At 41.0% G+C, this 22,845-nt stretch overlaps 1 protein-coding gene across 1 annotated transcript in view; it reads right to left on the reverse strand.

The window, feature by feature from the left end:
• The window catches only part of LOC145416939 (uncharacterized), a 194,041-nt gene that overhangs the window by 32,942 nt on the left and 138,254 nt on the right, over positions 1 to 22,845 (reverse strand). The window contains exon 17 of the mRNA XM_080285794.1: positions 3,943 to 4,036. Coding sequence (XP_080141920.1) covers positions 3,943 to 4,036 — 94 coding nt within the window. The remainder of the gene's footprint in view (positions 1 to 3,942; positions 4,037 to 22,845) is intronic.

A 22,845-nucleotide genomic window follows, 5' to 3' on the forward strand; every position in this document is an offset into this window, starting at 1 on the left:
TTTACTGCCTCCTGCACTTCCTCCTTCATGATCAAAAAAACATTCAACTCTCCCAACACATTTATTCCTTGCACCTTTCCATCCGCCACAATCTCAGCCACCCTTTCCTCCTCTACATTTAACAATCTTTCAAAATAATCTGCCCATCTCTTCCTTACTGCATCCATCTCAGTTAACATCCTTCCATCCTCTGCTTTTACTCGCTCTTCCTTCCCAGACTCTCCCTTTTGCACCCTTTTCACCTCCTTCCAAAACATTTTCTTATTCTGTTGAAAATTCTCAGTCAACCGCCTACCCCACCTCTCATCTACTGCCACTTTAGCATCACGCACAGCCCTTCTCATCCTATTCCTCTTTTCCTTATACCTCTCGTATGACACCTCATCCTTCCTCTGCAGCCACACTTCATATGCACATCTCTTCTCAGCCACAGCCATACTTACTTCCTCGCACCACCATTCACTTCCTTTTCTTACACCACCACCCACACGACTCACACCATACACCTAATTTATTTTAAATGTCTCAATATTCTACATTAATTCCCACAAATATATGCAAATGGTTTGCGCTAGCACTTTGTGACACTGCGCAGGCTAAATATTAGATAGAGCACTTGTGCAAATTACAAATAACAGAAAATAATAATAATACATATAAGTAAGCAAGTAAGTATTCTTTTTTATTTAAATATCTCAATACTTTACAGCAATTCCCACAAATACCGTATTTCGTGAGGTGGAAGATGCACTTTTTTGTCTCAAAATCAACTTCAAATATCCCCCTGCGTCCTGGAGGCGAGGCTAAGACCTTGGCTCCATTTAGAAGAATCACTTATACAGAGGATCATCTCACTGTTTGTCAGTCGAGTATTTTTTAGAGTATAAACACCTTTGATTTATTGTAAAAGTTACATTCACTTGTGTATATACTCAGATATTACGATTAGAAACACCCAGGCTCAAGAAAAAATTTAGGGTTTGTTTACAACTGGCCATGTGACGGTCTGGGGGTTTAGCGGTATAGCAGTTTAGCATCTAGCATACACCCTACTTTAGCAGGCTAACATGATCACTGGTGAACACCCTGTTAACCTTCTGAAATGCATTATTTTACAGATATTTTTTTGGCAAATGCTCAGACGAAGTTGCGTCCATGGTGCCACCTCTCCATGCCTTCCCTCGTGCTATACGGACATCTGGTAGCGATCATGACTGGAATGTCACTCAACCATATTGCAGAACTTCTGCCTATCAGATTTCTTTCATTCCCCGAACTGCATCTCTCTGGAACTCGCTTCCCCAGAGTTGTTTTCCTCCAAATTTCAACCCACAACTGTTCAAGTCTAACTGTTACAGATATTTTATGAACAGAGGACACCAGTAATCTGGTGTATGGATTATTTTTTTTTTACCCATTTGTTTTTCCTTCCTCCGTTCTGTTTTTTAAAAAAAAAAAAAAAAAAAAAAAAAAAAAAAAAAAATCTGAAATGCAGTTATGATCACTTTGCTTGCCATCCACTCAGCAACTAGTAAGGGAATCATCCTGGAGATGATGGCTAGCATGACATTTGAGTCATTGTAGCAGACGTCTGTCTCATATGGAAATTCAATAACCCTTGTTTGGATGGCTTCTCTTACTGATATTTTGTTTCATTCAAGACAAGAATATAATAGAAGGAAACAGTTTTATATTACCGTTACTGAAAAACGGGAAAAACAACTGCAACATTAAACAGTACTGCCTGAAATTACAGCTTTTTAGCAGTTTAGCACCTAGCATTCCCCCAACTCCCAGAACATGATCACATCTGAACCCCTTGCTAACCTTCAGAAGGGCAATAATGATCACTTGCTATCCAATCGCTAACTAGCAAGGGAAACATACTAGAGATGTTGGCTAGCATGACTTTTGTTGAGTCATTGTAACAGCAAATTCAAAAACCCTTGTTAGGCTGGCATTTCTTACTGATATTTTGTTTCATTCGATACAAGAGCATCATAGAAGGAAGCAGTCTTATATTACTGTTAGTGAAAAATGGGAAAAACAGTTGCAACATTAAATAATACTTCCCGAAATTACAGCATTATTAGTGGTTTAGTAATTTAGCAGTTTAGCGCCTAGCAATATGGAAATTTGATCACCTCATGTTAGGATGGTTTCTGGTACTTTTAGGGTACATAAAATGGTGTAAACATTCCTTGTAACTGATTTGTGAAAACTTGGTTGTGTTGTCTGCGATTCTAAAATTCAGTACATGCAGGCATTTGAAGACATGCAGGCATTTGTTTTGGAGATATAGTGTATTCCTTCACTTAATGGCTTTTGTATTTTCTTGAATGAATGAACAGGTTTTATTGAGTTTTGTTTTTTTAAGTTCATTTCACGGAAAATAATACGTATCTCTATATACTGACACATATTTAGTGTACTTTAATAGAGATGAACATCATGTCTCAAATTATTGTACAAAAGGAATCGGGCACTTTGGACTTCATATTTCATAAACAAACCAGTAGTGTTAAGATGGCGTCGTGGTATGGAGTAACATTTTATAAGGAAGGGGCTTGTTTGTTTTCTTGTCTTGTACCCTTCTTTTACATAAAAATAAAGACACCAAACATATATATACAGTACTGAAGAGAGACTCTAATATGTTAAGATAGAGTCATGGAATGCAGTAACATTATGTGGTTTACGTCAGTTCACATATATCTGCTTCTGCATTCTCAAGCACCTGCACCATCTCCTTTTAATTCAGTTCATCATTTGCACCCCTTACATTCCATGTCACCATCCTCTGAATATCCTTCTCTTTGCTCCTTGGTCATCTACAGTTGGTTCGTCTAGGTCCGAGGGTTTTATTTACTTATTTATTAAGGTGCTATGGTTGGATTGAACCAGTGCAGGTTTATATCCAAGGGATGGTTGAGGTTTATTGCTCATGTAATGCCACTCAGGGACGAGTGAAGCTGATCACTCTCATCTTAAATGTCGGGACCAATCTGCCTGGCCCCTGACTCCTACGCTCCTCATGGGGTAACAATGGATTAGATAATGAATGAATTAAACAAATTTCTTTCATACAGGATGTGTCACTAATTCTCTGTTAACCAACTCCGTCATTTTCAGAACATGTAGGAAACGCCGGTTTGGTTATTCAGTTACTGTACTACTAAGCACAATTCATGCTTTCTTGATTTACGGGACTCCATCTGCTTCCCACTCAGCACAGTCACCTAAGGGTAAACTTACAGTAAGTGGGTGACAGGCACCCTCACCTACCAAAATGTTTTTATTATCAGTCAGTGCACCAGATCTCAATGACATGGTTATATATGCTCAAAATAATGTTTCACTAATTTCTCAACTAAGGATATCTGGATCAAAACTAAGTAACAACTAGAACGGCACTCAGTAGAGCGCATACCTCCACCAAGGCCCAACATGCAGTTCCTTCTGATTTGGATCCGCGCCAAACTGTAAACATTCGTAGACACCAACATCCTAAATATGCCTGATTTTTTTCCAGATCCATGGAATATTCACTGAAAAATTTATGAAAATGTCAAAAAATGCCCTACCTTGTATTTAAAAAAAAAAAAAAAAAAAAAAAAAAAAAAATCCTGGATCCGCACCTTTATCTGGATCCGGACCAAAATTTAATGGAGTCTATTCTGGGCCAAGGCCCATTCTTCTACTAAGTTTCGTGGAAATCCATCCAGTAGTTTTTGTGTAATCTTGCTCACAAACCAACCAACCAACAAGTAAAGAAAAGGACAGGGGTGAAAACATAACCTCCTTGAGATAACAAAACAAATGTGGTTTTCCTGTTTTCAAAAAAAAGAAAGAAAGAAAAAACTGAAATAACCATGCATCTGGTACCTAATGTATAACAGCTGCTGCATAAAACAAAATGGAAGTACAACACGGAATACTTACCTTTAAAGTTCTGTTTATTGACATTATGAGGTCCCACACGTATTTTCTTCTGCATGAAGGATTTTCCATCTTCAGCACTCATTCTTTGACCGTCCTGAATAAAAAAGAAAGAAAACAATAAAGTATTCATTAGAGTTTAACAACATGAACTGTTTTTCTCTCTTCTGACGTTATTACAGTGCTCATGACTGTACTTTATGTGACATAAGAGGCTTCATAGCACCTCTTACTTAGGAATTTATCTTGCATACTTCACCTAAATACACCAGGCCCTCCTCATTCGCTGGGGTTAGGGGACAAAGACCCCTGCAAATGTGGAATTTCCGCAAATGTTTGGTGCACCCTCCCGTAAATGCCTCTACAGCTGCAAATTACCCCCTGTGAGCAAGTGTGCACATACTGTACCTAATAAACCATATCTGGGACCTGAAAGCAGCATATCACAAATTGCTGATGACTTACCCACACGCACATGTGGGTAAGTCATCAGCTGTTTTTGGATCAGTTGGTTCCTTGAACCAACTGATCCATACTCTCTTATATTCTCCTTCCATCTCTTGCACACAATACATACACCCTCTTTTGCTCTCTCATTCTCACTTCCTCCAGTGCATATACCCAATCCATACTCCCACTCTCTCCTCACCATATACACCATATAGTCTCAGTTAATCCGCATATGTCCAATTTTGCACCCTCAAACACCTGTACAATCCCCCCCTCTTTCACCTCATCATTGGCACCCCCTTACATTCTCTGTTGCAGTCTGTACCATGTGCTTTGTCTGGCCCTTGGTTGTCACCTGTTTGTCTGTCCTAATCTGAGGCTTCTTGTTTGTATTTTTAGTTAGTTGATTTTGGGGGGAGGGGCACTAACCCTCTGCCAACCCACTTGTTGACACATTGAAGATGTGTTGGTTGGTTATAAGGTTACCATCTGGTGTATTAAATGATTTCCTATTTTACAAGAAATCATTGGGCTAGTCACACAATGCAGAGTTACCCTGAAATAGGGTTATGCTACAGTGAATGAGTGGTTGACGGTGCCCCCACTGACCACATTATCATCATTTATTATTATCAGCTTGTTCCGTTATAACACTCTCAGTGCTTTTATGGCTCACTCTTAGGAGAATGAAATCATCTGGCACTAGCTGAAATAAAATGTAGAGTTGTCTCAACCATAAAACTTATTGGTGATTGTATTACCACTATCAGGCTCCTAAACTGTACTCGCTTTTAACTAAACAATATCACCTGGCATTAGCTGGGATAAAATACTAAAGCTGTCCTGGCCATAAGAGAGATCATGGTAATAGTATTAACACTCCTACACTACTACCAGGTTTCTGTGAATCACTCTTAGCTGCTTAAAATCATTTAACATTAAGGAAATTATACAACAGAGTAATCCCAATAATCAGACTTAACCCCTTCACTCCAGTGACAGATTTGTCAGTTTACTCCTCCTTTATGTAGTTTGGGACAGCCTAGTTGAGTTGGAAAGGGTAGATTTTAACTTCAAAAACCCATTAAAAATACAAGTCCTTTCCACAATAAATGGCAAATGGAATTCAATGTGGACAAGTGTCATGCAATTAAATTTGATAAAAGTGAGAAAAGACCAGATTGGGATTATAAGCTAGGAAGATCAACCCTACACATATCAGAAAGAGAGAGGGACCTAGGAGTAATTATCAATAACAGACTATCTTCAGATGACCATATCAGTGAGCAGGTACATAACAAGTATACACTGCTTGCTAATATGAGAACAGCGTTCACATATATAAATGAAGACATGCTGAGAAAGTTAATAACATTATTCATCAGACCAACCCTGGAATATACATCAGTAGTATGGAATCCTCATCTCAAAAAACACACAGATAAGATTGAAAAAGTACAAAGCGCAGCTACAAGATGGATACCGAGCTTAAGGGATCTAAGCTATAAAGAAAGATTAGAAAAACTGAATCTACCAACACTACAGAAGAGAAGAAAAAGAGGAGACATGATTATGCTATATAAATGCACATCAGAGGAAGAGTAAATAGACATAAATATAAAACCTATGGGGAAGCATCAACAAGAGGACACTGCAAAAAAACTACATAAAAAGAGCGGTGATAAGGACGTAAGGAAATTCAGTTTCCCAAATAGGGCAATTGATCAGTGTGATGCACTACCGAATGAAGCAGTGTGTGCCAAAACAACTCACAAATTTAAGGATATGTATGATAAAAATGGTTTAATGCATGGGACAGTGCAAGCTTGACTCATTCCTGTGAAGATACAATTAGGTAAGAACACAAGAACACAAACACATAACAGAGGAAGAGAAGACAATATTCTATTGGAGAGTTATGGATCAGAAATTAAAGAAGTGGCACTGATGGAGAGAGAGAGAGAGAGAGAGAGAGAGAGAGAATAAAGAACAACGAAAAAAGTTGGAAAGTGGCACATACTGTATTAATGTTGATGGTTTAAGATCGGCAAGGTTAGAAATCAACGATTTCTTGAAGGTACATGAACCAGATATTATGTGCTTTGTAGAGACCAAGTTAAAAGAGGATATTGATATCCATATGGGAGATGGTAAATACAAACTGTGGAGAAGACACAGAAAAGAAAAAAAGGGAGGAGGAGCAATGATAGCTGTGAAGAACAACACAAATGTGGAAAATGTGGAACTAGGAGAGGGTGAGGCTGAAGCAATAAATATGAAACTAGAAACTGGAGAGAATGGCAAGAGAGACATTGCAGTAGCATATGTTCCCCCAAAGACAAGGGCAAGGAATGATGATGAATACTAGGAGATGTTGTCAGACATGGTCAGTTATGTACAGAAAATGACTGAGAAAATCAACAACATAATTCTGATAGGTGATTTTAATTGTAAAGAGGTGAACTGGGAGGAATGGGACTCACGAGGCAGTGAAGATCCATGAGGCACTGTACTGTTAAATACAGCAATGAATAATGTAATAACCCAGTGGGTCAAAGAAGAGACGAGATTCAGGGGTGATGACATGTCACCAAGACTAGATTTACTGCTGATCAAAGAACCTGACACAATTGACTCTTTGAAATATCAGTGACCCATAGGAAAACGTGATCATGTGGTCACCGAGTTCCAGATGATAAAAGGGAACGTGGTACCAAGAGAGGAGCTATATAGGCAGGCAAGATAAAAATTTGGGAAAGCAAACTTTACAGGATTGAGGAAATTTTTCAAAAAAGCAGATTGGAGAAAATTCAGAGAAACAAGAGAGATACAAAGGAAGTGGGATATCCTTCTACACCTCTATAATTCTGGAGTGGAAAAATATGTGCCAAGAGTATGTGGGAAAGAAACCAGGAAGAAGGACTGGTTTAACAGAAGGTGTATGAGAGAGAGAGAGAGAGAGAGAGAGGACATAGAACAAAGGAAGAATATAGATGAACTAGAAAGGAATATACAAGAATACGTACAGTGGGAGAAAGGAACTTTGAAAAATGCATATTTGACAAATGTACGAACCCAAATTGTTTTATAGACTTCTTAATGGCAAGCTGAAACAAAAGGAAGTAGAAGGAGTGGTTTATAAAGATGCGGCAAAGCAAGTGGAAATAATGAACAAATGTTTCCATTTGGTTTTCACTAAAGAAAAGGATTTTGTGGAGGGGGAGGGTGTGACTAGAAATGTAATGATAAAAGATATAAAGGTGGAAGTGCAGTAAGTGTATAAATTACTGGAAACTCAAGATGTAAGGAAAGCCCTAGGATCAGACAGAATCTCTACTTAGGTACTGAGAGAATGCAGAGAAAAACTGGCGGATAAGATTCACGGCTGAATTGTATGTACTCTAGAAGAAGGGAAAGTGCCTCGGGAATGGAAGAGGGCCAATGTGGTAGCAATTTATAAGGGAGGAAACAAGGAAGAACCCCTGAATTATAGACCAATGTCCCTGACCAGCATGGTTGCAAAATTGTGCGAGAGAATCCTGAAAGACAGATGGATACAATATCTGGAGGAGATGAACATTTTGGCTGAAAGTCAATTTGGATTCACAAGTGGAAGGTCATGAATTATGTTTCCAACTTGTTGAGCTTTTACTCAAGAGCAACTGACATGTTAGAGAAGAGAGACAGCTGGGTGGATTGTGTGTATTTAGATTTGGAGATAGCCTTTGATAAGGTACCCCACAAGCAACTGATGTGGAAATTGGAGCACATAGGACTGAAGGGAAACCTCCTGGAATGGATGAAAGACTTCTTGACAGACAGCCAAATGAGGACAGTAATAAAGGACAAGATGTCTGGATAGAGGGAAGTAACAAGTGGAGTCCCACAGGGCTCAGTGTTAGAGCCAGTAATGTTCCTGACTTAGGTAAATGATATGGTAGATGGAATGAACAGTTATGCAAGTCTGTTTGCTGATGATGCAAAGAGCTTGAGGAGAGAACAAGCAGAAGAAGACTGTAAAATGCTGCAGAGAGACCCAGATACGATTCATGATTGGAGCCGCAGATGTGGGAAATGAAATGCAACGCAAAAAAAATGTAAAACATCGAAAACGGGTAAAAGTACCAAGAGGCCATCACTGAATTATATGATGGGTAATGAATTAATTACAAAAGCGAGAGAATAGAATGATTTGGGAGTGCAGGTCTAGGATAGTTTGTCACCGGAAAAACACATTAACAAGATAGTTAGATGTACAATCTCTTGACTAATATAAGTGTGGCATTTCATTACATGGGTGAGGAAATTATGAAAAAAATTGATACTGGCCATGATCTGACCCAGGTTGGAATATGTGGCAGTAGTGTGGTTCCCTCACAAAAAGAAAGACATAAACAAGATCGAGAGAATACAAAGAACAGCAACCAAGATGGTCCCTAGCCTGGCAGATGTCATAGAGAGAGGTTGGAAAAGCTGGATCTGCCTTCCCTAGAAGAAAGGAGAGAGGGGCGACATGATTGTAGTGTTCAGGGCCATGATGGGAGTAGATAAAATTGACAGAAAAGAACTGTTTGTATGGGATGGGAAAGTAACAAGAGGACATGGAATGAAACTGAAAAAGCCAAAATTCTTGAAGGATATCAAGAAACACAGTTTTCCATAAGGATGCACAGACCTGTGGAATAGCCAGGACAGAGATCGTCCAGTCTAAAAACTTAAACGAGTTCAAAGAAAAATTTGACTTGCTGAGAAGAAGAGACGGGACCCCACGAGTGTATCTCATTTCCTGTATATCACAACTAGGTAAATACACACACATACATGAATAAAAGCTTCCCCACAAAGAAAGACAAGTGAAGATAAAACTGCCTACATTACGGGAAAGGAGAGAAGAAGGAGACTTGATCTGTTTCATTTTTAAAAGCTCCAACATGCTTGCATGTGTCTGCCTTGGTCACCCAATGGCAGCTCTCCATGCTGCTCATCTCTGACAGCCTCTCTATTCAGTCCCTTATCCCTGGGGTCACACTGAATGTCCTCGTCCCAGTCTTTTCAGTCTGCCCCTTGCAACCCTCCCCCAAACATTCACACTTTTCACTTTCTGCACCCAACTGTCATCTCCCATCCTCTCCACATGCCTAAACCATCTCAATCTACCACAGCTCATCACACTACCAATAAGCCCCATCCTACCTCTTAACTGTTCCTTCATAAACCTAGCCCCCCAGGCCTTGCACTCGAGGATGCACTGCACATCCACGTAATCATTGTCCTTTTTGTATGTTTTGAGCCTGAGAATATCCATTCCTTTACAGCCCGGGTCTCACTACCATACAGTATTACACTCCTAACACATGCCACATACAAAGATCCTTTAGCATGGAGGGAGGGCCCTCTCAATGTCAAGAGAGATGTACAAAGGTGTAAGAAGTCTAGAATGACTGGAGAGTAAGGATCTTTTTGCAAAGGATGATGGAAGAACATGAATGCGAATTGAAGAGGTGGAGGCATCTCAATGATCTGAAAAAATTCTGTTTCCCAAAGAAAACTACAGATACTGGGGTCTGTATTCACAAAACTTTTCTGTTAACACTGACTCGTGCGTGCGTGCGTGCATGTGTGTGTGGCAGGTCAGACATAGCAAGGAAGGATGGGGTCAGGCAAAGACACTGACAAGGAGGTGAGGTGATAACTGCAGTTCAGGGAAGGGTAAGGGATAAGTGGAGGAGTGGAGACAATAATGGGCTTTAATCTGTGTGGGGAGAGAGAGAGAGAGAGAGAGAGAGAGAGAGAGAGATGGACTTACGAAAAAAAAAATGACTTACGAAAGACCTTCAAGAACCAATTATTTTTGTAATTTGGGGGCAACCTGTCCAGTAGTACAGCACCGCTTGGCTACTGTTTATGAGCTGGTTGATACACCTCAACGCTGGATATTACATAAAGCTGCCAGTTACGTCCCATTTTGGCGATGGACGTTGCATTTCTCTGGATATTGCTCTAACAAAGCCGAGCCAGCAGCACCTGATTTTGCATTGGGCTGGATATTGTGACGATGGATAAATGAGAGTTTTCTCTACATACGGTACTGTATAAATATTAACCACTTCCTGAATTAGCAATGAAAGATTGTAAGGAATATACATCCAGTGCACCCAGTCCTTATTATAGGCTACTTTGTTCCATATTCTTTTTTATTATTAGGTTCACAATAAATAACACAAATACTGCTTATATAAGTTCCACTGCTGCATAGTAAGATGATTTACCTATTCCACCCAAATTTCAGTACTGTACTAAATTTGTGGGAAAACTGATATATCAGAGCACATCCCTGATTTACACTAAGGACTGCCTGTACATAAAGGTACTCATGTATGCCATATCCCTATTAAGCATCAATAAGCTTATCTGTTGTCAGAAGTTGTCACCTGACTAATGAACTGCCATTATTAATTGCAGCAATTTTATTTCTGATTAGATTAATAAGCATCTCTAAATATATATGAAAAAAATATATACTTGACCATACAAAATGAAATTTGAAACCATCCATCCATCCATCATTCAACCCTATACTGCACCATGAGGAGAGTATGAGCCCGGGGTTGGGAAAGTTGGTCCTACCATTTAACCCCTACACCGCGGGCTTGTTTACCAATGACTTGCGTGTGCCGCGGGGTTATTTGGTATCCGACAGACTCTCAAAAAATATTTGCCAAAAATCAGTTATTAGTCCTAGAATAATAAAATTACATATGCTTATGGCACATACCTTCAGCTTTCTCCTGGAATGATTGTTGAGCCTTCGTTGGTTACCGTAGGACTTGTGGAGACCTCTGAAGTAGGGTAACGAAGTCTCCACTTTACACTTCCCGACAACCCGTATTATGATTACCACAGCCAGATACAAACACTATAAACACTATTCTACAATTTTCAAGTAGTTTGGGATCCATACTAAAAAAAAAAAACACTGTGAAAGAAATGGAAATTACGAGCGCGTCTGATCGTCGCACTGGCACTAGTTCGCTTTTGTTACTCTGTCATTTATTATTCATAAAACCCCTCACACTTTATATTTCTATTACTATATAACACTTATATATATCTACAGTCTTTATCCATAAGTTTCCTTCAGTAGTATTAGTTTATTGTCACTGTAGGGATTCAATTTCTTTCAGTAAAATACGTATGAATGAAAGGAAGGCAATGATTGATTATGTGTGTGTGGATGAAAGGATGCGAAGATGTGTAAAGGATGCAAGAGTGTATAGAGGTTGGGGGAGTGGACTTTCTGACCACTACTTGGTGGTGGCCAGAATTAGGATGCAAGTGAAATGGAGGAATAGAAGAAGGGAAAGACGAGAGGAAGGAGTAGTTGCAAGGAGAGTGGAAAGGTTACAAGAGGATGAGAAAAAGGCAGAGTATAAGAGAGAAGTGGAGGAACGATTGGGCAAATATGAATTGGAGCAGATGGGAGACGTGGAAGGTGTGTGTAAGATATTTACAGAAGAAATATGTGCAGCATGTGATGTGGTGTGTGGAAGGAAGAGAAGGCGGAGGGGGGTACAAGGAACAGCGTGGTGGACTGAAGAGGTGAAACAGGCTGTGGCACAAAAGAAGAAAGCATACAATGAATGGGTGAGAAATAGGGGCGTGGAAGAAGTTGAGAGGCGGAAGAGAGAGTTATATGTGGAAAGGAAGAGAGAAGTGAAAAGATTAGTAAGAGAGAGTAAGAAGAGAGTGGATGAGGAATTTGGAAGGAATTTGAGTGTAAAGTGGAGGGACTGTAAGAAAATGTTCTGGAGAGAAGTGAAAAGAGTAAGACAGGGTGGAAGTGAAGTTAGCAGGGGAGTGAAAGATAAAAATGGTAGATTACTAGTGGAGAAGGGAGAAAAAGTGAGCAGATGGAGAGAACACTTTAAGGAATTGTTGAACGTAGAGAGGATGGAAGTAATGCAAGTATAAGTGGCTGGGGAATGGCTGGGAGAAGGAGGGAGGTGAGAAGACAGGAAGAAATCAGTAGGATAGAAGTTGTGGAAGCAATGAAGAAAGTTAAATCGGGGAAAGCCCCAGGAATTGATGGAGTGTGTGGTGAAATGCTGAAGCATGGGGGAGAGATAGTAGTAGAATGGATGTGGAAGATGTGCAGATTGGCCTGGGAGGAAGGTAGAGTCCCGGAGGATTGGAAGTCAGGTATAATTATTCCCTTGTACAAAGGAAAAGGGGAAAAAGAAGTGTGTGGTAATCATAGGGGCATTTGTCTTCTTAGTATAATAGGAAAAGTGTATGGTAGGATACTTATAGACAGAGTTAGAGAAAGAACAGAGAAATTAGTTGGAGAAGAACAGGGAGGCTTCAGGAAGGGAAGAGGTTGTGTAGATCAGATATTCATTCTTAGATCTTTAGTGGAAAAGTTTCTAGAGAAGGGAAAGAAGTTGTATACGTGTTTCATGGATTTGGAGAAAGCATATGACAGGGTGGATAGACAAGGATTGTGGAAAGTGTTAAGAATATATGGAGTAGATGGGAAGTTGTTGAATGCTGTGAAGAGTATGTACAATGGTGCGAAGGCTGCAGTGCGTGTGGATGGTGAACTAAGTGAATTTTTCTCTTTGAAAGTTGGTTTGAAACAAGGATGTGTCATGTCTCCATGGTTGTTCAATCTGTACATGGATGGGGTAATAAAAGAGGTACAAGGTAGGGTAGTGGATGTTGGAGTGGCCCTGGTGAGAGAGGATAGTGTTTGGAAACTCCCTGTACTGTTGTTTGCAGATGATACTGTGTTGTTGAGTGAAGACGAAGGGGAGCTGCAAGGCTTGGTGGATGAGTTTGAGAGAGTGTGTAAGAAACGGAACCTAAAGGTGAATGTAGGGAAGAGTAAAGTGATGGTCTTTGAGAGAGGTGAAGTTAGTGAATGTACAGCAAGGTTAGATGGTGAGGAATTGGAAAATGTGAGTACGTTTAAGTATTTGGGTAGTGTGATGAGTAAGGATGGAGGTTTGGAGTGTGAAGTGCTTGAAAGGGTACAGCAGGGAAGAAAGGTTGCTGGTTCCTTGAAAGCAGTGATAAGAAACAGGGAAGTGAGCATGGAAGTGAAAAAGTTACTACATGACAGTATTGTGATACCAACTCTAACGTACGGAAGTGAAGCTTGGACATTGTTGGAAGGACACAAGTCAAGAGTGAGAGCAGTGGAAATGAGTTATTTAAGAGGAGCCTGTGGAGTCACGTGGAGAGACAGGCTGACGAATGAGGATATAAAGGAGCGTTGTGGTGTGGATGTGGATGTGATAGGAAGCGTTATGAGGAACACACTGAGGTGGTTTGGCCATGTGGAGAGGATGGAGGGCTAAAGACTGACGAAGAGAGTGTATGTGAGTGAGGTGGAGGGGGGAAGAGGGAGGGGGAGGCCGAGGATGAGATGGAGGGATGGGGTGGAGAGGTATATGAGAGAGGGGGGTGTGAGTTTGGAGCAGGGCAGTGAAATGGCGGGGGACAGGGCGACTTGGAGGCGATTTGTTTGTGGCCACCCCAAACGGGATTGAGGCGTCTGGCAATAGATAGATAGATAGATAGACGTAGCATTCACTTTCTCGTCCTGTATACTGGCATTGAGAGTGAATGTCACTTTCATCTTCACTCTCATAACTCATAGCATTCAGACATGATAGAGTGAAACTTTCACTTTCATTACTCCTAGGGTATATACTCGTATTCTTATAATACTACTCATTTACATTTCTATTTATGTTCTCTATTTTATGTACGTTATTTACATTTCTATTTTATTTACACTGTGTTGTGCACTGTCACTTGAAATAACTTATAAAACTATTTTCCATTGTTCACGTATATTTACATTCATTACTTTCACTTGGAGGCGGTTTGTTTGTGGCCACCCCAAACGGGATTGAGGCGTCTGGCAATAGATAGATAGATAGACTTTCACTTGCTGTTTACACATTATTTACAATTCCACTTGCACTGTTTTACTCAATAGAAAGATCGTAGTCACTCTTTTATCAATTGTCAGCCCTTTACCTCTTTCCACAAGAGGTTTAGTAGGGGGTAAAGGTCACAGGGCCATTTGCATGGGGGTGAAAAAAGGCCTTGAAGTCAGCAAGAAGAAACATACGTACCCTCGCTTCGGAAGATGAGAGTAAACTGATAACGGAGGGCCAGCCTGGAGGCCTGCTTAGGGGTTATTCAGAGTTACCAATATTGGTTCTTGAAACAGCTAAGTCTAGCACTGATATGATTGGCAGGAAATCTAGACAATACATTATAAATTTGGTAGTTCCAGGTGAATGTAAATATCACTTAGGCTTCTCCCTTCCCTCCTTACATGTATATTTATTACGAAAATAGATTAGAGGCCTACTTAGGAGATATATATTCAGAGCTACCAATGTTAGATCTTGAAACAGCTTTGTCTAGCACTGATATGATTGGCAGGAAATCTAGACAATACATTATAAATTAGGTAGTTCCAGGTGAATGTAAATATCACTTAGGCTTCTCCCTTCCCTCCTTACATGTATATTTATTACGAAAATAGATTATACGGCATATTTCAAGGGGAAAAAAACAGCGAAAATTAGCGAACGAGTGCACGTGAGGTGTTGTCAGGTGATAATTAGCCAATTCCAGGTGTATGGCACTCTCACTTACCTTATTTCTTTCTTGTATATATTATTTGGTATAAGAATAGGACATAGGGCTTATTTCAATGGATGAAATCAGTGAAAAATTCCAGGGAAGATTTACTTAGCGTAACACGGCCGGGCAGGCGAAAGGATAGGGTAATGGAGGGGGGGTAGGGAGGGGAGCCAAGAACGGGGAGAAATGGCTAAATTGTCAACAATGGATGGGAGTACATATGAGATTAGGAGTGCTGACTAGTGTTGGACATTGGCAGTACTGATAGATGATACAAGCCCCCACTTGGAAGCCCGGGTGAATTCAAAATAACACAGAATCACAAAAGCGACGCCCCACAGTATGATCCCTTGCTCCCAAGCGTCACGAAAGTGACGCCCCGCGGTTAAGGGGTTAAGCTGACAGCCATACTTGGATATACAGTGGGTCCTTGTCTTATACAGGCAATAATGCAAATGCTGCATTTTCAATTATACAAATTGTAATGCTCATTTTATGGTTCATAAACTTCTATCTATCTATCTATCTATCTATAGCCCGACGCCCTAATCCTGCAAAGGGTGGCTGCAGACAAAACGCCTCCAAGTCGCTCGTCACCCACCATTTGACTACCCTCCCCCCAACTCACCCCCCCCTCCCTCATATACCTCTCAACTCCATCCCTCCACCTCATCCTCGGTCTACCTCTCCCTCCCTCCACCTCACCTACATACACCCTCTTAGTCAGTCTTTCATTCTCCATTCTCTTCACATGTCCAAACCACCTCAGTGTATTTCTCCTAATCTTCTCAACCACATCCACATCCACCCCACAGCGTTCCTTCACTTCTTCATTCATCAACCTGTCCCTCCACGTCACTCCACATGCTCCTCTCAAGTAACTCATTTCCACTGCTCTCACTCTTGACTTGTTCCCCTCTCGCAAGGTCCATGCCTCGCTTCCATACGTCAGGGTAGGGATCACAATACTATCATGCAGTGACTTCATAAACTTGCAACACATTAATATCATTATGAATAAAATACTCAAACAATTCAAAGCATGGGAGTAGTATGCAACTAATGTTGGTTTGACCAGATATTGTTTACAACCAAGCCAGCCACTCAAGGTCACAAACTTTCTCACTTTATACAGAAATACCTTACCAATTCATCCACTTCTCCCTGGTTGTTTTCCAAATTATTCTAATAATTATCCATCCATCCATCCATCATCCAATCCTATGTTGCCCCCCTGAGAGACGTAAAAGCCCGGGGCTAGGCAAGTTGGTCCTGACATTTAAGATGAAAGTGACCAGCCTCACTCATCCCTGAATGGCATTATGTGAACAATTAACCCCAACTACCCCTTGGATATAAACCTACACAGGCTAAATGCGATTGGTGCACCTTAATTACCCACTAAACCACCAGGTGCCATAATTTGGTAATATGGGTACCACCTGGTGTAGTAAATGAATTCCTGGTGTGCAGGAAACCACTTAGCTTGTCGCTCAGTGTAAAGTCACTCAGCCAGAAGGAAGAGGGAAGAATGAAGGAAAGAAAGACAGAAGAGGGAGTGTAAAGTCACCCACTGGCAGAAAGAAGAAGAATGAATGAAGGAAAGACAGAAGAGGAAGGAAAGAAGAGAGGAAAAGATAGACACCCAAAGCAGCACTACATATAGTGAATGGATGGTGAGTGCCCCCACCTTATGGTGGTAAATGATTGTTTACTAATGATTTTCTTTTCCCTGTTTACAATGGAAGAGTTGAGAGGTAGGATGGGACTGGAGTGTATTGGTGTTGTGATGAGGAGAGGTAGATTGAGGTGGTTTGGACATGTGGAGAGGATGGGGGATGATAATTGGGTGAGGAAGGTGAGAAGTGTTAATACTGGGGGTGGGGCTATGAGGGGTAGACTGAGAGACATGGGACGAGGTCATTAAGTGTGACCTTAGGGTTAAGGGACTGAACAGGGAGGCTGCAATGGATCGTGCAGCGTGGAGAGCCGCCATTAGGTGACCAAGGCCGACACATGCGAGCATGTTGGAGCCTTTAAAAACGAAACGAAACGATCCCGATTCACTTGTGTTTGTTTTTCAAGTGCAGTGGCAGGCTGTTTAAAACCTATTCAGATCTACAGTAATCCTTCAATTATCCGACATAATAGAGCCAAAGGCTTGTCTGGGTAGTGGCTCCGTCCGGATAGTGGACTTCTCCCCTGGCCCCCACTTGTCCATAACCTGACTCTGAAAGCCAATGTAAAAGGCCACTACAGAAAATCACTCAACACTTGTTTCTGCTGATTAACACTACTCTCTCTGGTCAGGCAGACCTATGAGTAACAACCAAGCAATTACTATGGTCAAGCAGACCCATCAACCACAGACAAGCTATCACTACTGCAGGGCCATATCCTGCAGTGACATGAAAAAACATGAAAAACCAGCTACACATGAAAAATGCAGTGGGCACACAAAACATAATGGTAAAATGGAATAAAATCATGGTAAAATAGAATAAAATCATTGTACGGTACAGTAAGCTAGAATAAAATCAATGTCACCCCTCATGATTCGATCATCCCGCATCAATCTTACCCAGAATCTCCCGCTTCTGAAGAGTCAGCACTACTCTCTTCCTTTTCCCTGGTGAAGTGGCCATCATCACATATCCTAGGAAGAGGCATGCAAGGAATAGCAAAGCCTGAAGCAGGTAGGGAACCATAATGAAAGCTACTATGTGTGCCACCATAACAAAAGTCCGGGAAGAGCTGCTCACTACACAAGCGATGCGCATGAACTGAGGATGAGCAACAGAGGTGTATGGCATACATAGGGTAAACAAACCAGTCTGTCACAGCGGCACCAGCGGGCTGTTCTCGCCCATCCAGGTGAAATTTTTTGTGCGACCATAATTTTGAAATGGACGCAAGCAATTTGTCCGGATGGTGGGAAAAAATGTACAAATAATGGTTTGGAACAGCCAGATCATAGTGTCCGAGTAACAGATGGTCCGAGCAATGGCTGTCCAGATACTCAAGAGATTACTGTACTGAAATTTATTATTACAAGTCTAACATTATATATTCATTCACGAGCCTTGCCTAACCTGACAAAACAATATACCCTAAGCCAGTCAAAAATAACCAAACCTAACCACCCAACCTAACCAAACCTGACCTAACAACCAACCAAACCAAACCTTACCTAACCTAACAACCAAGCCAAACTTAATGAAACCTGACCTAACAACCAACCAAACCAAACCTAACAACCAAGCCTAACCTAACCTAACAACCAAGCCAAACCTAACCTAACCCAATCTAAACAAACTTTACTTAACCATAACCTAGCCTAATCTACCCTAACCTAACCAAGCTACTCAGCCAAACATGCCAAAATACCATAAAATGGGTTAGGTTTGGTTAGGATAATTTATCTATCTACCTACAGCCAGACACCATAATTCCATAAAGGGTGGTTGTTTGAGTCAGTTGTTCATGGGGAGGGGCACAAGCCCTCCGCCAATCAACTTGTTGGAACGTGGGGAACATGTATGGTTGGATATATAGTAAACAACCAGTGCTGTACTTGGTTTCCTGGCTTACATGAAACCACTAGGTGTGTCACTCAATGTCAAGCCACCCAAAAAAGAAAGAAGCAATAACATGTGACAGGAAAGATGAGAGCAATAAGAAGAGAGGAGGGCAGACACAGAAATAAAATTGATAAAGGTCAAGGAAGAAGTAGGCATCACTACATTAAGTGAGTGAATGATGGTCACCACCACCAAACTGAAAATACATGAACATACAAATCTTTCACCTTAACCTTACATTCAATGCAATCTGCTGACTTTGCTTACAATTTATCAATGAGCTTGGCAAGGTGCAATCACGTGATGCCTGACACGTGTGCATATCTAACACACAGAATGCTTAGTTTACATCTAAGTCTGCATTGCTGAAATCTTAATTAATAACACTGGTCAACGAAAATAAGATTACTTCGTGGTTCTGAACTGAAATGGTCTGATTCTTGGGTAATCGAAGGTGCTGAACCTGAATATGGTATCAGTAAGGATGTATCAGAACCAGTTCTTGAAAACCAGTATATCAGTGTACCTTGCTCATAGGATGTGACTCATATATTTGTCTGTTTAGTTCCACTGATTAAATTTGTATTTTTGTTGCAGGTTACATGTACTGTATCCACTTATATTCTTGCAGAAATTCTCAATCACTTTGACAGTGGTGAGAGATGGAATGCTGCAAATGTGTAAACGATCCTGACCGTTTCTGTTACACTTGTGAAGTGTTCACCCCAGAAAGCTTCAAGAAAGCCATCATGAAGGCTGTTCGAGTGAACTAAACAAGCTACTTCAAATGTCAGTTGGGTGACCAAAACAAGAAATGGGTGCCTCACATTGCGTGTAGGTCCTGTGTCAATCACCTGAGTGAATGAATGCATGGAGAACAAAGTTTGGGTTTGCCATTTGCTGTACCAATGGTGTGGCGAAAGCCCAAAGACCACAGCAATGATTGCTACTTCTGTCTCACAAACATCAAAGGAATACCTGTCAAGACACAAGTCACAGTATGGTACCCCAACATCGCTTCTGCAATCCAACCAGTGCCACACAGTGCAGAACTACTGGTTCCAAACCCACCCGCTGAACATGAGCTAAGCAGCGAATCTGATTCCAGTCAAAGCCCCATGAATGATGACTACTGTACTAGGACGACTCAGGAAAAGGTGCCCCAAATCATTCAACCAGGGAGCCTTCATGATTTCATAAGGGACCTTGATTTGTCTAAAGAAAAGGCAGAGCTCTTGGGATCACGACTGAAGCAGAATAACCTGCTGGAGGATGGAGTGCGCATCACTACATCACGTCATTGACATCGACAACTGTCTGCGTTTTTCACAATGGCAAACAACCCTTGCTATTGCAATGACGCGGTGTCTCTCATGCAACAACTCTGATCCATACAAGCCAGATGATTGGAGGCTGTTTATGAATTCAGGAAAAGACACTTTGAAAGCAGTCCTCCTACACAACTGAAATCAGCTTCCATCCGTGCCAATAGCATACTTAGAGAAGGTGACTGAGAGCTTTCCGCTATCGAGTATCAAGTACGAGAAGCATCCGTGGAAAACATGCAGGGACCTCAAAGTAATCAGTCTACTTCTGGGCCTTCAGAGCGGTTACACAAAGCACATGTGCTTCCTCTGCTTGTAGAACAGGAAAGCTAATGCCAAGCACTATGTAAGAAAAGAATGGCCGGCAAGACCAAAAGATGCACCCAGAAGGTTCAACTGTCTTCACAAACCCCTTGTGGGTCCAGAAAACATATTCTTGCCTCCACTGCATCTCAAGCTGGATTTAGTGGATAATTTCGTAAAAGCCACGGATCAAACAGGTACTGGGTTTCATTACTTGTCTATGAAGCTCGGTGGCATGGTATCCAGAGCCAAGTTGAAAGTAGGGGTCCTGAATGGTCCTCAGATCCACATGCTGGTTAATGATAGGTGACTTTATCAAGGCATTAAACCTGCTGGAGAAGGATGATGGGAATCATTCATGAATGTCTCACAAAACTACCTAAGACACCATCGTGCAGACAACTACAAAGAAACTGTGGCAGGCATGCTACGGAGTTATTGAGACTCACAGATGTCCCTGAAGATTCATTTCTTTCACTCCCACCTCGTTTTCTTCCCAGGTAACCTCAGAGACATCAGTGACAAGCAAGGTGGAAGGTTTCACCAAGACATTGCTATAATGGAGAGCAGGTATTATGGCTGATTCAGTCCCAACATGATGGGTGACTACTGCTGGATGCTCCAGAGTGAAGAGAGTTAGCTGAACAAGCAGAAAAGCAAAGTGCAGAAGAATTTTTAGAACTTCACTGCTTGCTAATAAAATGTGCCTTGGATTTCCATATTTTTGTACCATAAATCATCACAATATTATCTGTGTGTGCCTCAATATATGTTGGAAGATTGAGATGAGTTATGCCACACTGAATATGTTTTCAGTCTGATATTCAAGAAACCTGGTCCGATAGCACAAAATGAATATCAGATTTGAAATCAGTACTATCAAATTAGTCAGGGACACATACTCACATGTGAGAACCACTTTTGCATCTGACCAGCAGTAAGGTCACTGAGTGATTTGCTTCTGACTGTTGGTGGCCTTCATGCCTGTCACCCCAAGCCATGGGCCTATCCCAAATCATGACTTTCGAGGTATGCTGTATATTTTTTTGCACAAAATTTTTCGGAAAAAGTGCACATTAAAGGGAAATTGTAGGTTCAGTTAAGTTACAAAAAAAATTGGCTAGGTTTAGACAGATCAGCATTGATAAGGATAATTTCATGCCAAAAATGGCATTCTGAATTGGTGTCCGTCTGTCTTAAGCACACCACATGATGGCATCCATCTCTTCAGCACCGTTGGGTACTGTACACTCTGGCAATCGTTTACCTTCATAATAATAATCAGAAAAATATGGAAAACACACTTTAAGAATAACAAGTAAACTGCTAATGTTTTGTTCTTCCTTAAAATAAACCGCACAATTACTTTGAGTCTAAAGCTTGGTGCAAGGCAAGTACCTGATCAGGAATCGACAAGGTATATGTACCCAGCAACAAATATAATATTCACCCTTCCTGTGTCTTCGTCATCATTTTCTATTAACCTAATCAGGCCTATCTAACATTATGTCCTGTACTGGCGGGTGTAAATTATGTAAAAAGGCAAATTGCGGATTAAGCCTGGGGCACCTTGGACCAATTAGGATAAATACCGAAAGTTCTGTGTATTCGTCATCATGCAATTCCGTTATCACGTGTGATAACTGAGGGATCACTGAACACTGTATTTGACTAATGTCGGGGAAGACCCAAAAATCTTTAAGAGGTCCCTATTATGGTCCCATTGAAACCTGTGCCTTCATCAAACACATGCATGAATAAACTGATTATCATTTGGCATATCAAATACTGACAGTACACAAGAATTATGGTAATATGAGTGGAATTTAAACTTGCTTAAGGTGGTGTTGGTCAACTCATGAAGCAAGTGATAAGTCACTGTGAGGGTTCATTCAGTTTGGTTTAAAAAACAGTAAGACCTTACCAATTCAATTCTTATTCTTGCAACTTGTTTTTTATATTTTTCTGATAATTTCATGGTGGCAAGTAACTTCTCCATAGAAATGTAATTTCCCTGTTGTTTTTATTCACTTTGCTTATCCAATGTATCTTCTGTTTCTTGGGAATTATGGTACACTTAATAAAACTTACTCAACTCTACCAAAATTAACTAACTTTGGCATTTGTCGGGTTAAAACTATCTACCTATCTATTCTTTCTATTGCCAGACACCATAATCCCTTATACGGGGTGGCCACAAACAAATCGCCTCAACGTCACCCTGTCCACCACCATTTCACTGCCCTGCTCCCAATTCACACTCCCCTCTCTCATATACCTCTCCACTCCATCCCTCCATCTCATCCTTGGCCTCCCCCTCCCTCTCTTCCCCTCCATCTCACTCACATACACTCTCCTCATCAGTCTCTCACTCTCCATTCTCTCCACATGGCCAAACCACCTCAGTGTGTTTCTCCTAATGCATCTTATCACATCCACATCCACACCACAATGCTCCTTCACATCCTCATTTGTCAGTCTGTCTCTCCGTGTGACTCCACAGGCTCCTTTCAAATAACTCATTTCCACTGCTCTCACTCTTGACTTGTGTCCCTCCAACAATGTCCAAGCTTCACGTCCAT

The sequence above is a fragment of the Coenobita brevimanus genome, chromosome 108 (genome assembly GCF_032717465.1).
Source record: "Coenobita brevimanus isolate Jiangsu-jjx chromosome 108, ASM3271746v2, whole genome shotgun sequence".
Classification (NCBI taxonomy): Eukaryota; Metazoa; Arthropoda; class Malacostraca; order Decapoda; family Coenobitidae; genus Coenobita; species Coenobita brevimanus.